Here is a 14,505-nt window from a genome sequence, read left to right as displayed (position 1 = left end):
TCAAAGCTTTTCTTGCCAACCCTTCCTACCCCAGTGGCCTACTCCATGAGGAGGAGGATGGAAAAACAGAGGGGAAGGCTCCAGGACTAGAGATGTGCTGCCCTTTCCCTGTGATTCAGCCACCAACAGTGCTCCCAAAACACTCCCCTTCCTAATGCCACTCGTGTGGTGTCCCTTCCACCTGCAGCCTTGCTCTTCACCCAGAACCCCAGCAGCACCTCAGCCCCACAGAGACAGCAGGGATGCTGCTGGAAAAGCACAGAATCCACCTGTGGATTGTGCAGCTCCATCACTGCCAAGGATACAACCAGTGCAGGCAATGAGTTGGGACAACTCAGCACAACCCTTCTGCTCTGGTTGTGCTAGAGACAGCAGGGAAGGCACCCAGCCAGGACCAGCCTGTCCTTGAGAGGGAAAGAAGTGATACACAAGGTGACTTTTCTCCCAACTTCTTAGCCATTTTTCTAAAGAACCGTGTGAGATAAATTTAAATGATAACCAAGAAGAGGCAGCATGTCAATTTTAACAAGTGCTTTACCATCCTTCAGTAGAGGCAAGACACACTGCTGAAATTCCTCTGGGCTTCATCAATGCTTTTGGACACAAAAGAGATGGATGCACAGCCAGGCCATCTTTATCTCTGTCACACATTTAATCACTGCTGTGAGCAGCCACACTGGAACCAGATTTCTAATGTAACAAGAACAGAGCACTTCAGCTGGCACCTGCTCCAGCACATGGCAGCATCCTCCCCTGTCCCTGGCACTGGGGTCAGGAGCACCCACTCAGATCAGCCAAAGCGATGCCTGAGCTCCTAGCCAGGACTGAACCAGTGGGGCTCCAAACTTTGCACCTCAGTTTTCCTCAGCAGGGCACCACAGCTCTGCAGCCATGACAAACTCCCCCAGGTTACCATTCTTCACCAGATGGCTCTGTGCAGACAGAACAAAACATAGGTCATCATTTTTAGATATTAAAAGTGGCATTCACCTAAACTGTTGAGTTTTTTAACTCCTAGGACAACCCCCTGCCTGATTTCTTCTTTCTGATGCTTCTATTCCCCTTGCCTTTCTAACTGCCAGAGCAAATAATTGAAGAGCAATAAAAATTACTATACATAAGCTGGCTGTCACAGACAAGAAAAGCAGAAGTATATTCCAAGGAGCTGCACTGAAAATTGACCATCATCTACAACACCAATTTTTGAGTTACAAATATATTTTTAATACCATCTCAATTATATCTCAGAGAACACTGCTTTTTTCTTGGGGCTCAAGTAGCTTGTTGACCATATTTAGAGTACACCTCTTGAGTGAGCTACAGATTTGTTCAGTCAACTTGGGGAAATTTTTAAAAAACCCCACTTAATAATTGCTGCACAGTTTAACCCCACTTCTGCAAACAAGGGTGTAATAAGGTACAACAAGAAGCTGCTACATTGCAAGAGGCAATAAACAAATCCATGACTTCATGCAGAATATGCTGCTCTGAAGTCAAAGATTACTGCTATAGCATCAAACTGAGCCACTATCATTGATTTTAATTTTACCAAGGCTTGAGAAGGAGTTGTAACAGTAAAACTTGAATCACTACCCTCAACAACCTAAGATTCATTAGGGAGAAAAGGTTCAAGTTGTGGGAGACACACTCTCCCAAAAGAAATCCCCAGCACATAGTCATTCAGCAGGGTCTGAGAGGCAGCATCCAGCCCAAAAAAACACCTGCAAAAGCCAATTTAATTGCTACTATTGCCAGACTTACAACTGCAAACAGTATATTGACCAGGACATTGCTTGAACAACTTCTCTCCTGCTCAAGTTTTAAAAGTAAGTTTTAAATTTGGAAAGCAGAAATTACAGAGGTTTCTGTCATTACATCCAGTAAAACATCACTTTCAAAACTGTCCAATCTGCAAGAAAATACCTCTGGTTTTGCTATTTGCAAACAGACAGGTTCAGCTTCAGAACATGAACCACAAAGGCATCAGTCATTCAAATTTCACACAAGGTATTTTCTAGAGAAACCAAGTCATTTCCTGTAACACAACCTTCACAAACAGATATTTCACACCTAATCAGCAATCAGAAAAACAAATACAATAAAACAAGAAGAGGAAGAGCAATCTCAGCCAAATGCTATGATAAAACCCTTCCAGAATCCAGCCTGCTGTGCAGGAGAGCTCTGGATCCTACAGACTGTTCAAAACCCTCAGAAATGAGCTGCTCTCACATCGTCACACACTGCAGGTCCTGCTATGACAGCTCCTAACACCCCCCACTGACACCTCCACCATGACCAAGTGGCAATGCAGCATCACCACACCATGAAAGCATGAAATAATTAAGGACCTTAAAAATTTATGGTCAAGCAATAACACAGGCAAGGACAGGGCCCTCACGGTGGCAATTCCCATTCTTCTGGACACTCATCATGGCTGAAATCCTTTATAGGTGAGTTTAGAGCTACTTGAAACAGGAATGCCCTTCAGTACAAGGCCTGGTGGGTGCCATCAGGCTGCACAGCAAGGCAAGATCCAGCTACAGGCTCTTTTCTGTGAAATAATACCATCTTCCAAACAGCGCAAATCCTAGTGGCAAAGGGGGATGCGTGCCAGATCACAGGCATGGGGACAGTAGCACACAAAGACCCCGTTCTCTCCAGATGCACAGAGCAGGAGATGATGCTTGCAAGAATCACTGAGAGCCAAACAGAATTCATCTCCTACCAGGACGATGTCAATCGACCAAGGAAATTTATGTTCCCTGCTAAAACAAACCACTGCCATATCTACTGTATCTCAGGGATACAATGTTATCAGTAGTTAGTTACACCTCAGATCAACAGCCTGTAGTAGGAGATTCTTTCAGAAATGTTTACAGGAGTAGCGAGGATCACGTGGCTTTAGTTCCTTCATTTTATTTTTAGCAGAGAGAGAAATGGCACCAGACACATCAGTTAATAGACCAAGCACCAGAGTAACTCTCACACAGGCAACACCAACACTTTATAGTGAAAGTACCCTCCCACAGCTGCAGATTAGAACACAACTCAAGGTCATAATGGATTAATTCTAGAGAGGACTCTGCTGGCCTTCAGTACTTCTATCACAGTGCAAACAGTGTGATTCTGGTAAAGCAAAAACCTTCCTGGAGCCTTACACACGTCTCACTCATTCCTCACACCCAGCCTTTGGAAGCAGCCATTCTTAGGGGTAAAACATCTGGCTCTGAATTTCCCTGTACCTCACTTCCTGACTGTCATTACCCGAACATCACAGTGCTGCATCGTGGGAATGGACAACAAGGAAATGATAATGAAAGCAATACTGAGCTTCACGCAAGCCTCTGCACATCCTGAAGTCTGAAACCACCAGGGTCTCATGGAGAAAACAGCTTGAGAATGCAAAATGTACACACAGCAGGAGTGGCCCAGATGTACCTGAATCCAAGAACTCTCTGCTTCCTCAAACGCTCAACTCTGCAAATCAAATTATTCAAACATACTTCGTGTGTACTAACTAAAAATCAACAAGCCAACAAACGGAAGTATTAAGGCATCTAAAGTTACATTAGAAGAGCAAAATTTTCACACGAGACTTCTGCAAGAAACAACTCCACCTGTGCTCCTATTACTCAGCATCTAAATTCAAGCAATATCTATGGCACTCAGACTTTCACCTTCCCCAGCACTGGAGTCTGGACTCATGTACATAATGCTGCCTCTGCAACTTGGAAATGCCAGGAGAGCACCACAGACAAACTCACATCAGGATGGTAAAGAACAGAGATATCTAAGAACAACCACCCATTTAAATTTAAATGGCCATAGCCCAACATGGGCACAAGGCAGCAAGCCAGCAGCTACCACCAGTCACTGTATCACCTCTGGAGAACAAGACCAAAGAATTGATGCTATAATTTCCTTCTCCACAACATAAAATCTGTCAGGAGCTGCTGGAAACTTCAGACACCCCTAAGGGAAGATTAAGGTGGCACTTAAAATAGTTTTAGTTCGGAATATGCACATCTCTCTTTACAACTGAATGGTGCCTGAGCAACCTTCCCTGTCTGGGGAAATGTCTGAGAGCAGCAGGTGCCAGGGCTATTAACAAATCCCCGTGCAAAACAATACCTGCCACCACCCCTCCTGCCCAGAGGCATTACTGAAATGCTGGATTTTGCATCTCACTTAAGACTAAACCAAATTCTGGCCCTTCTTGAAGTTTGTGCCTTTTAAAGGCAAGCATCAATTCTTACAAGGGGCAGACACAGACATGGGGAATACACACACACACTTCCCTCTTGGCAAAACAGGAAGTTTGAGCAGCAATGGCACACTCAGAGCCATGAGCTTCAAAAATGAAAGCTCTGAGACAGTCACGCTGTAAGGTGGCGACCCATCTACAGGCAGCATATAGCTGATACCTGTTAAGAGTAGCCCAGCTATGACAGACAGCTGTGCAGAACTCCCAGCGATTCGTGATGCCTTTTTTGGGGTGGGTTTTTGTTTCAAGTTTTAGCAAGTTCTCAAAAAAAAAAAAAAAAGAATTATTCCAGTTACCAAACACAGATGAGACTGGCATTAAATACCTAAATGAATACATGACCTGAAGAGTAAACCTGGATATTTCTAGCTACTATGCCATGTTGAACCATTAAAAGATTTAAATTGCCTCAGAGGTAACTTGGCACTTGGCCCTGTCTTTTCCCATTCCACAAGCAGTGGGGATAAATGAAGGACCACTCAGACAACATGCATTTAGTTACTGAAGAAAGAATGCAAGACTTAGGGAAAGCAGAACCCCAGGCTGCCAAAAAAATGCTTTTCTTCTTTGCATATTTTTTAGGAATGCAGCTGTGCTTTCAAATCACCAGAACAACCCAGCAAGGCTAACTACAGCACACAGGTAAGGCAGTTTCACTGAAAAGTCAACCCTCGTTGCATATTCAAATAACAGGCTCCCGTCACTGGGACGGTTTTGTCACTCTACCAGCTGCAGTTCTGTGGAGCACGGTTGTAAAGGCAAGTGTTGTGAAAGTACCTCTGCGAGCTTCTGTTTACAAAGTGAGACCCTCCCACAACTGCATCACCGAGCACATGTCTGCGAGAGATCCCCGCTTTCCTCTGCAAAACAAAGCTGAAGAGATGCTCAAACCTCAGACCCACAGTAGACTCTCACCACCAGAGACCGAGGGATTCTTCCCAAGGTACGCTGAAGAGTATAAACTGCTCCACAAACAAATTAAGCTGCTGTCAGCATCTTCCTGAAATCGCCCCTTGCACGGGCACTCTGTGACAAGGGCTGCCCACCTCCCAGAGCACGAAGCAGAACACTGAGTGTTCCCAAAGGAACACAATCCTGCCTCCCAAGCACTGCACGCACCAGCACGATCTGTCCGGCATCAGCAGCTCTACTGAAATTAGAGAGCAAGATGGTTTCGGTATTAGTCCTATCAAAGGAGCTAATCTTCAAACCCTGCATCAATACTTTAAGTCCAGAGTATCCTCCAGCAGGGAACCTTGAAGTTGAAAAACATATTGAAGAAATAAACAAGGAAAACCCCAAACAACCGAAATCTGAAGGAAATATACATATATGGCTGCAAATAAAAGGTTACACTGAGAAACATCTCTTACACTTGGATTCAAAAGCAAAGTACACAAAAAAATTACTAAATGCATCTAGCTCCTTTCAGAACTCCTACTACAGTTCCATCAGTTCTGCTTCTTATTAATTATATTATAATTAAAGGAATTTGTGAGTGTAGAGAGGAATTAAAACAAACAAACAAAAAAGTCCGCCTGAATAAGAGGCAAGGTTTGCTGCCCGTGAGGTCTGTCAGGCCATGACACGGCCTCTCCCCGGCCACCGCCAAGGTCTCACAGCTCGGGAACCTCAGGCCTGGCCAGACAAAGAGCCTCTGACAGCGTTCAGCCGGAGCGGCAGGAGATGGGAACGCTCCCTCCTGCCCTCCTCATCTGCACTGCGCTCAAAAAAACCCCCTTCAAAGGGGAAAAAACTCCACCGAACTCCGCAGTGAGTCGCTGGGCAGAAGGATGATGCCTCTTATTCCTGACGGGAGAAAAAGCGGTGGGGGGAGCGCGGGCGGCCGCGCCGGGACACAGGTGCGCGGTGAGCGCGGTGACAGCCCGCGCCGGCCCCGGCGGGCTCCCCTCGCTCGGTAAGATGGCTCCCATCCTCCGGGGTGCCGGGGCGAGGGAGGCAGCGCGGCCGGCCCGGCCCTGCCGCACCGCAAAATGGCAGCGGCCACGGCCCCCCCGTCCGCGCCCCGACGGTGCTTACGAGTTGCAGGGCGGCCGAGGACTCCGGCTGGTCCCCGGGGCCGCCGTCCGGCACGGACTCGGCCGGCTGCGGGCGGCTGTCGGGGCCCCGCTGCGAAGCTGAGCGGCCGCGGCTCCGCGGGCCGAGCTCTGTCGCCGCCTCCTCCTCCTCGTCGTCGTCGTCCTCCTCCTCCTCTTCCTCGTAGTCGTCGTCGTCGTAGTCGTCGTCGTCCTCTTCCTCCTCCTCCGGAGTCTCGGCGCCCTCCTCCTCCTCCTCCAGCGCCTCCTCTCCACTGTCCCGCAGGAGCAGGGGGAAGGCCCGGGCCCCGCGGGGCACCTCGGCCGCAGGGTCCTGCGCCGCGGGCAGCCGGGGGCCCGGCGAGCCAGGGTCGGGCAGGGCCTCAGCGCCGTCGGCGGCACCGCCGAGGTACTCGGCGTTGATCATGGAAGCCAAGTCCTGCAGCCGGCGCAGCGGGATGTAGCAGGACGACGGGTCCTGGCCGTAGCCGGGCTTGGCGGCCGCCAGCTGCATGGCGGGCGGCTCGGGGCCGCGGGCCTCGCCGAAGGGGCCGCCCTTGGGCTCGGCGGCCGACAGCGAGGTGCCGAAGGGGACGAGGCAGCTGCGGCGGCTCACTTCGCAGGCCTGCTCCATGCCGGGCGGCGGGCATCCACCTGCGGGCACAGCACAATGGGGTCAGCCCAGCCTGCACCGCAAAATGGCAGCCGCACCCGGGGGCCGCGTTGGGCTCCGCCGGCCCCGCTCCGCCACCGCCGGATTACAGGCCCCAGGCCGCGGCACGGCCACCCCGGCTCGCCTCGGCACGGCCGGCGCCGGGGCCGCTCGCCGTGCTGAGCGCTGCCGCAGGGCCGCCGCTCACCTGCGGGTGCCGCGGGCGGCTCGGCGCCTGCCCCCGGAGCGGGCGGATGGGGAGACGCGCCGACCCGGCCCGGCCAGGCCCCGCCGCCGCTCCGCCGCCTCCCTCCTCCTCCCTCCCCCGCATGCGCGCGCCCGACGCCGCCGCCGCCATCCCGCGAGGGCGCGCGCCCCGCCCCGCGCGCCCCCGCTCTTGGGGTTCGGCGGCCGCGGCCAATCAGCGCGCGCGCGCCCGCGCGGGCCTGGCCCCCCTTCCACCCCCCACACGAGCACCCCCCTCGATGCCCCCCCATGTCAGGAGGGGGAGGTGGGGAGGGGGCGCTCAGTGCTGCCCCCCGGCGGCGCGCCCCGGCCCGGCCCGGCCTGCCCCGCTCCCCCGCATCCCCCCGCCCGGCACCGCGGCCTCGGGGCCGCCGCCCGCACCTCCATCGCAGGCGGCGGCAGGGGGCACGGATGGGACGGGGCGGCCCCGCAGTGTCTCCCCCGCCGCTCACCCCCTCCCCCCATGCCGGGCAGGCCGCGGGCCTGCGAACGGCGGCGGAGCGGGCGCCAACAAAATGGAGTCGGCCAGGCCCTGCGCCCCGGCGGGGCACCCGGGCGGCGCCGCCCCCGTGCACCGCTGGCACCGCTCCCCGGCCCCGGTGCCCGCGGGCGGTCAGCGGGGCGGGTGGCGCGGGTCGCCGCCCGCCCCCGCTGGGCTCGGGTTACCCTTGCCATTGTCCGCCGCGCCCGCGGCCGGCCCGCCCGGCGCCGCCGCGCTCCCCCGCCGCCCTTCCGCGACCGGCGGGGCGGCTGTCGCCCTCCGCGGGGCTGCCGTGCAGAGCCGTGCGAGCCTTGCCGAGCCTCGCCCGCCGGGAGCGGCGCCGGGTGCCCGCGGCCTGGCTGTCGCCGGGCTCCGCCCGCTCCCGGACAGCCGCGCTCCCCACCCGCCCTCCCCCGCCGAAGCGGCGCGCACCCGGCCGCGCGCCGCCCCGTTCCGCCGGGACGGGCTGCCACCGCGCCCCGCAAACGGCCCGCGGCGGGCGGCGGCTCGTCGCTACCTCCGATGCGGGCCGGGGTCTCCGCCGCCAGCCGCAACGGGTCGGGCGCCAGCGCCAGCGCCGCCGCCGCACCGGCACGGCTGGGCAGGCACGGGGCGGGGCAGCCGGGGCAGCGGGATGTGGCACCGGGCGTTGCTGCCGGGGCCGCGGGGGCAGGGCAGCGCTGCCGCCCCGGGTGCCGCCGCGGGGCTCGACGCGGTGCTGCCCGGCGGACCCGCTCCCCCCGCCGCCGCTGCCCTTTGTTTCGCCCCCGTCCGGACGTCCCGGCGTGCGGGAGCCCCCGCCGTGCTGGCGCCGCGCTCCCCGCCGGGCTGGGCCCCGGAGCAGCCGCTCTGCGCACCCAGGCAGGGAGCGCCCGCTGCCCGGGCCTCGCTGCCCCGCAGGCACAGCTTTTTTCCCCGCTGAAACGCTGTCCTGGAGCGGCTGCGGGCTGGCACCTCAGCGGGGCACTGAGGACTTGCCTCCTCCCTGCCCGCGCACCTTGGCAGCCCCACTGAGGGCACCTGCCTTCCTGGTGCCCCTGCGGTCTTGCCCATGCACTCCCTCTGCCCTGTCTGTGGCTGGTGATGGAGCAACCATTTCTCCCGGCGTCTGCTCCTGAGGAGCCACACCAAGGTCCCCGACCCATTGTCACCCCACTGGTTTGCTGCAACCACGGAGAGACTGCCATGTTCAGCTCATGCCACTCCAGCACACCCACAGAGGGTGGGGTGGCTCGGCAGGAAGCTCGTGACATGTTTGTACCTTCGAGGTCCCAGCCCAGGGCTCACCTGGTGGCACCTGACCTATTTTAGGCCCTTTCCCTCCATACTCACATGCCATGGTGACATGTGGGAGCCGGGGTCATGCTGTGCCCCAGTGCTGAATGAACTTGGCACTAAGTTCCAGTATCCACACAGGTCTCTCCCCCTTCAGAGAGCTAGGGCATCGCCCAGCGTGCCTGGATCCCTTGGTTTACACCTGAATGGGGGAAACACATTGTCCATCTCTCAGGGATCGACTGGGAGCCAAAGCCTGGCACACCTGGGAGAGGGCCCAAGAGCCAAGTTTCCTCCTTTCTCATCGGAGCAACCTGCCACGCACGTTTCTGCCACGTTCCCAAAATAAAGCTAGTGGTTTATTTATACCCCCCCAGGGGCAGGCAGGGCATGTGAAGAGCAGGAACGCCTGGTGTCTGAGGCCCAGTGAGTGACCTGGGGAGATGTTTAGGGCTTTTCCAAGCAGAGAAACTGTATCCTGGGCACTGACTGTCATCAGCTGTCCTCCTTCTGCAGAAGCGTCCCCTCTTAGGCTGAGAGGGGAGAGCCAGGGCCACCATCAGGACACGTCCCAGCCTGGTTTCCCCTGTGAGCCCTTGGTCCGTGGGCACAGGGCACAGCACATCCCGATGGGACACTGGTGTGCAGGGGCTGTCCAGCTTGGGCAGCGATGCCCGGGCAGCTCCGCACACCCCGAGGCACGTCCACCTCCCGCTGTCCCAGCGGGGCCCCGCAGCGATCCACCTGCAGCCCTGTGGGTACTGGCGCAGGGAGGAGCAGGGCAGCGGTGGCGGGATGCCCTCAGACGCACTTCCCATGTGCTGTGTCACCTCTGCCCGTGCCACGGCCAGGCCCGCAGGAAGGGCCCTGCTCCGGCCCTTCTCTTCCGGCAGAGAACAGGGAAATGGCATCCCGGCCGCTGCCGCCCGCTCCCGCCCGGATGTGCGGCACGCCGGGCAGCGTGGCCGGCCCCGCCGCCTCAAGGCTTTGTCTGCGGGCTGCAGCGGGGAGCGCGGGGCGCTGCGGCCGCCCCACCGCGGGGTTCGCCCTCAGCCCCCACCCCGCCATCGTGCTCACCCCCGGCCCAGCCCCGCGCCCAGCGCTATGGCCGGTCAGGCCGGCAGCCACGGAACCGCCCGGCACTGCGGGCTCCCTCTGCAGGCCCCAGTGCCCGTGCACAGATCGCATCACGGTGCCCCCAAGGGAACGGCCCGGTGCCCCCGCGCCCGGCGGGAACGCGCATCCTCGGCTCCCGCCATGGCCGCTCCCGCCGCCGCGGGGATGCCGAAGGGACCGCGGCCCCGCACCGGGGGCTCCTCCGCGCTCCCCCCGAGGGAGATGAGGAGCGGGGAGCCCCACACCGCAGCGCGGAGGGAGCTGTGGCCCATGCGGGTCCCGCGGGAGCCGTGGGCAGGATGGGCTGGTTGCGAGTCGCCTCCGGCCGCGGATGTTCGCCGGGGCGGGGCCTGGGGGAGCGCGGACCCCGGGGGCAGCACCGGGATCCTGCACAAAGGGCCGGGGGCGGTGGCTGGAAGCCGTGGCCGTGGGGCTGGATCGCGGCCGGGAGCGTGGGCGAAAGGGTTAAGGAGTCGCGGCGGGCAGGGGGAGGGCTGGCCCGGCCAAGGGAGAGGAAGGAAGCAGAGGAGGAGAGGAGCGGAGAGCATCCTGCCCGGAGGGTTTGCCGGGGGCCCCCTTTCCCCCAGGAAGCGGCTTGCGTGGCTTGAAACCGCAGGGATGGAGCGGCGGGAGCCGGGCCCATGGGTGGGGTTCAGCCCGGCTCCGTGCCCGCAGGCGCGGCTGCACCGGCCCGGTGTCCCCGGCTCCGGGTCTGCTCCTCCTGCCGCGGTGACCTCTGCTTCCCAGGTCCCTCACCTCGCAGTCCCTCTGCCCAGGTGCTTCCATGGCCCCCCAAAATCTTGCGGGGGCAGCCCACGGACACACAAGGGCGGTGGGTGCGGGCAGGACGCTGCTACGAGCTGCAGGGGACAGGAGCCATCACTGCTGAGCAAATCCGCCCGGCGCGGAAGAGCTATCGCTGCACTGTCACCTGGAGGCCGGTCTCTGCAGCAGCCATATATGCAGCACGGGGATAATCCCGAGGGGCCGAGGCCCAGGCTGCCCGTCTGGGTGCTGCAGCTGCTCTCGGGGACCGCCCTGCTTCCCCAGCCCTCAGGTTGCCCCCCATCCTCAGCCTAGGGGGTGTGCAGGGCTTTCAGCCCTGAGCAGCGTGGCTGAGCTCACGCTGGGCTTTGATCCATCCATCCAAGGTAGAGCCAGGTTCACCAGGCTCAAGTGACCATGGGGTGCCCTCCCCACACTGCTCCTGTCACCTGGAAGGATACAAAGGGATGCACATTGGGACACAGCGTAGCTCTGCAGCCCAATCCCTTGCCCTGCCCCGCTCCCAGCCCCATCCATCGGTTCGGGTGGTGGAGAGCAGAGCCAGGGTACATCCCCATGCCGCAGACTGTTTTTCCCAGTCGCGTTTGTCATCTTTCCAACACAATCCCGTGCCTGTCCTGCCGCGAAGGCCACTGTGACCAGCCAAATACGGGGGATGTGCGGCAGGAGAGCTGCTCACCCGCTCCGTTCTGCCCGCCCCGCGCAGCTGCTCCCGCCGGCCGGGAGATGGGGCTGAGAGTCCGCGGCTTCCCGCAGCACCGGCGGGTCTGGCCGGCGGGAGGGGGATCCGCACCATGGGGCCACCGCCCTCGCCGGCACCCCCAGCCTGGCCTGTCCGGATGAGCCTGAGGGTCCGCAGTGGCGCTGGAGCCTCGGCTCTGCCGCTGGGTGGAGAGCGGGTGCGTGAAGGGAGGTGCAGATGTGTGTGTGTGTGTGTGTGTGTGTGTGTGTGTGTGTGTGTGTGTGTGTGTGTGGATAGGGGTGGTGCAGTACATGTGTGTGCGTGGAAGCGGGTGCGTGCGGGTGTGCGAGGGTGCATGGGGTTTTTTGGGGGGATGATGTAGTGTGTGCTTGGCTGGAAGTGGATGCACGCATGGGGGGATGTTCCTGGAGGGTGTGCCTGAGGTGAGTGTGCACGCATGGAAGTGAGTGTGCAGGTGCTTCTCTATGGATATGGGAGCTCGGCGCATGCCTACGTCGTCTCTGTGTGCGCCTACATCGGTGTGTGAGGTGTCCCTGGACGCAGGAGCTGTGCTGGGATCCAATGTTTGGATTCCTCCACAGCAGAGATGGGGCTGTGCCTCAGCCTCTACTCCGACGTGTGGGTGCTCATGGGCCCCTTTTCTCTGCCCACTGACCCATGGGGGCCCTTCCCTCCCTTCGCTGCCTGGGCACATGGGGCACAGGCATGGGACAATGACAGCAGGTCGGGGAACAGGGCTACGGCAGACAGGAGCAGCCAGAGGGGCAGTGCCAGCTCCTCCTAGCAGTGGGGCAGACGGCAGCCTGGTGCCTTTCCGCCCCGCCAGCCTCACCCTCTCCTGCCCGGGGGCAGAGGCTTTCTGCATCTCACAGAAACCAGATTCTCCCCAGAGATAAAATCCTGTCGCCTTTGTTTTGTGGAGAAAAGACAACATCAGCTCCCGGCCAAACAACAGAGTCGTTAAGCAAAGGCATCTCCGGGCAGGGGCTCGGAGCCACATCCCGCAGCTGGAATGAGGAACCAGCTGGTGTCCTGGCCCCTGGGGTGCTGTCTCCCTCAGGGCTCAGCATTCCTCCCAGGACCAGAACCAGATCCACCAGCACTCAGCATTTCCCCAAGGACTACAGCAGCTTCCCCAGGACTCAGCATCTTCCCCACACACCCCCTTCCCCCACCCAAGACCTTCCCCAGGGCTCAGCATTTCCCCGGGAATCACAGCATCTGCTCCAGGAGTACCGCATCCCTCCAGAACCACAGTACTCCCCGCAGGGGACCCCAGCATCCCATGAAGGACCTGCAGCGTATTGGGGTGGCTGTGAAGCTTCTCAGCCCCACCAACACCCCACATCCCATAAGGACTCACAGACATATCCCAGAAATAAACAAGCAAGGGGGAATCTGCAGCCCTGGAGTGGCAGATTCTGGGGGGGCAGCAGGTACATGGCCCCAGAACTTGGGCAGACAGGATGCCCACGGGCATGGCCGGGCAGGGATCGGTGCCAGGGCCCCGGGGCTGGGAGCAGGCACAAGAGGGGGTGTAATGGTGGGGGTGTGGGAACGCTGCCTCAGGAAACCAGCAGGATTTACTGGGCTACACACTAAATCCCCCTCACAAAAGGGGCCTGTTCGTGCGGACAGGATGCTGGTGGCTCAGCCACACTTGTTTGGCCAGCAGAGCCTGGCGGATTAAGGACAATTGGTTCAGCCCTGACAGAAAATACCAGGAATGTTAAACAATAAAAACTGCCTCCAGTTGTCGTGGGGCTGCTTCCCTGCCCAGCCATGGCCTCGGCTGCCCTGTGCCTGGCAGAGCTGGCTCAGGCACAGCCCATGTACCGGCTGCTGCAGCTTTTGGGGGCTCACTGGGGGATGCAGTGGTGCCTGAGGATGGGCTGAGGGCCTTTTCCACAAATTGGGGCAGGCAGGTGGGCACAGTGCTGGGCACAGCCAGGACCCTGTGGGCTGCATGGTGTGGGTTGTTGGGCTGTGGGTAGCAGGCACTGCCTGTACCTGTGGCAAGCCTTTTAAATGAGCAGGGAGTGAGTGAGGCTTTGGCAGGGGATGGCAGGTCCCTGCTCACAGTGTCCCCTTCTGCCTCCCTCCTTCCCTTTGGTATTAAACATTAGCAAACCCACCTATGCCTCCCCTTGTGAAATTGGCTGTGGCCCCAGGGAAAGGGCAGAGCAGGGTGAGCAAGAACTGCCCACCCTCTGTGCTGCCCTCAGCACAGAAACCCTGCTGTGGTGTGAGGTGGGGCAAGCTGGGCACAGCCCCTCTCCGTGCTCAGTCTCAGTCCCAGCAGGGATCTGGGCAGCCCCTGTGGGCAGCTTGGGCAATTTGCCCTTCAGCGTGTGAATGCCCCATTCAGGGCTGTGCGAAATGCATTGGTTCTGGCACATTACAGGACAGCTGGGATCCTTCCCGGGCAGGCAGGCTGCCGGCACAGGCAGGTTTCACACCTGCCAGGGGGCTGTCTGCCCCCGCCCGCCCTGCTGCAACGGGGGGCTCCTCCCAGCAGAGAGGGGAGCTGGGCTGGAGATGGAGGCTGCAAGCATGACAGTGGAGTGGGATCCCCCCTGCAGCCCTGTGAAAAGGAGGGGACACCAGGATGGCTCTGAAAGCTGTTGGGCTCCCAGCACATACAATTCACAACACCCAGGGTTGTGTCAAGTCCCAAGTTCTGTGTCTCCTGTGACCCCAGACCCGGGCACCACCACAGCAGCAGCCAGAATTTAGGGATTCCCTTTCCAGCTGCCCTGGGTCCAGGTCCTGCCCCACAGCACCTGGCAGCCCCATCACCTTGGGCTGTTTTGGGGCAGGCTGTGCCAGAGAGCCACCTTCCATGCTGGAAGAGGCAGCTTCCAGGCGGGGGGCTGTGAGTGCAGCTGGGAGCTGAAGGAGGAAACCAGATCCTGGGGCTAACGGCCGGCAAAGCCTGGCCCTGGA

General features: G+C 59.2%; 2 protein-coding genes across 8 annotated transcripts in view; one reads left to right on the top strand and one right to left on the bottom strand.

Annotated features, from left to right (window-relative positions):
- NSD1 (nuclear receptor binding SET domain protein 1) overlaps positions 1–11,649 on the bottom strand; it is a 64,587-nt gene extending 52,938 nt beyond the window's left edge. For 3 of the 7 annotated variants that reach the window (XM_030957777.1, XM_030957776.1, XM_030957778.1), the window contains exon 1: positions 6,305–7,078. In XM_030957777.1, the coding sequence (XP_030813637.1) occupies positions 6,305–6,934 (630 nt within the window). In that variant the 5' untranslated portion in view covers positions 6,935–7,078. Of the gene's footprint in view, positions 1–6,304; positions 7,079–7,160; positions 7,238–7,579; positions 7,628–8,196; positions 8,234–11,535 lie in introns of those variants that run through there. The other 4 variants (XM_030957775.1, XM_030957774.1, XM_030957773.1 and 1 more) reach the window with 4 other exon arrangements.
- Positions 7,438–8,601, top strand: LOC115908855 (basic proline-rich protein-like). Its single transcript, XM_030957715.1, has one exon. It carries the CDS (start codon positions 7,438–7,440, stop codon positions 8,599–8,601), a length of 1,164 nt encoding a protein of 387 aa, XP_030813575.1.
- Positions 11,650–14,505: the final 2,856 nt, after the last annotated feature.

Source organism: Camarhynchus parvulus, chromosome 13 (genome assembly GCF_901933205.1).
Source record: "Camarhynchus parvulus chromosome 13, STF_HiC, whole genome shotgun sequence".
Taxonomy (NCBI): domain Eukaryota; kingdom Metazoa; phylum Chordata; class Aves; order Passeriformes; family Thraupidae; genus Camarhynchus; species Camarhynchus parvulus.
This window is presented reverse-complemented; position numbering and strand designations above follow the sequence as displayed.

Excerpts from the sequence above, each read along its gene's own strand:
- LOC115908855 (XM_030957715.1), top strand. The coding sequence starts at position 7,438 with ATGCCCCCCCATGTCAGGAGGGGGAGGTGGGGAGGGGGCGCTCAGTGC.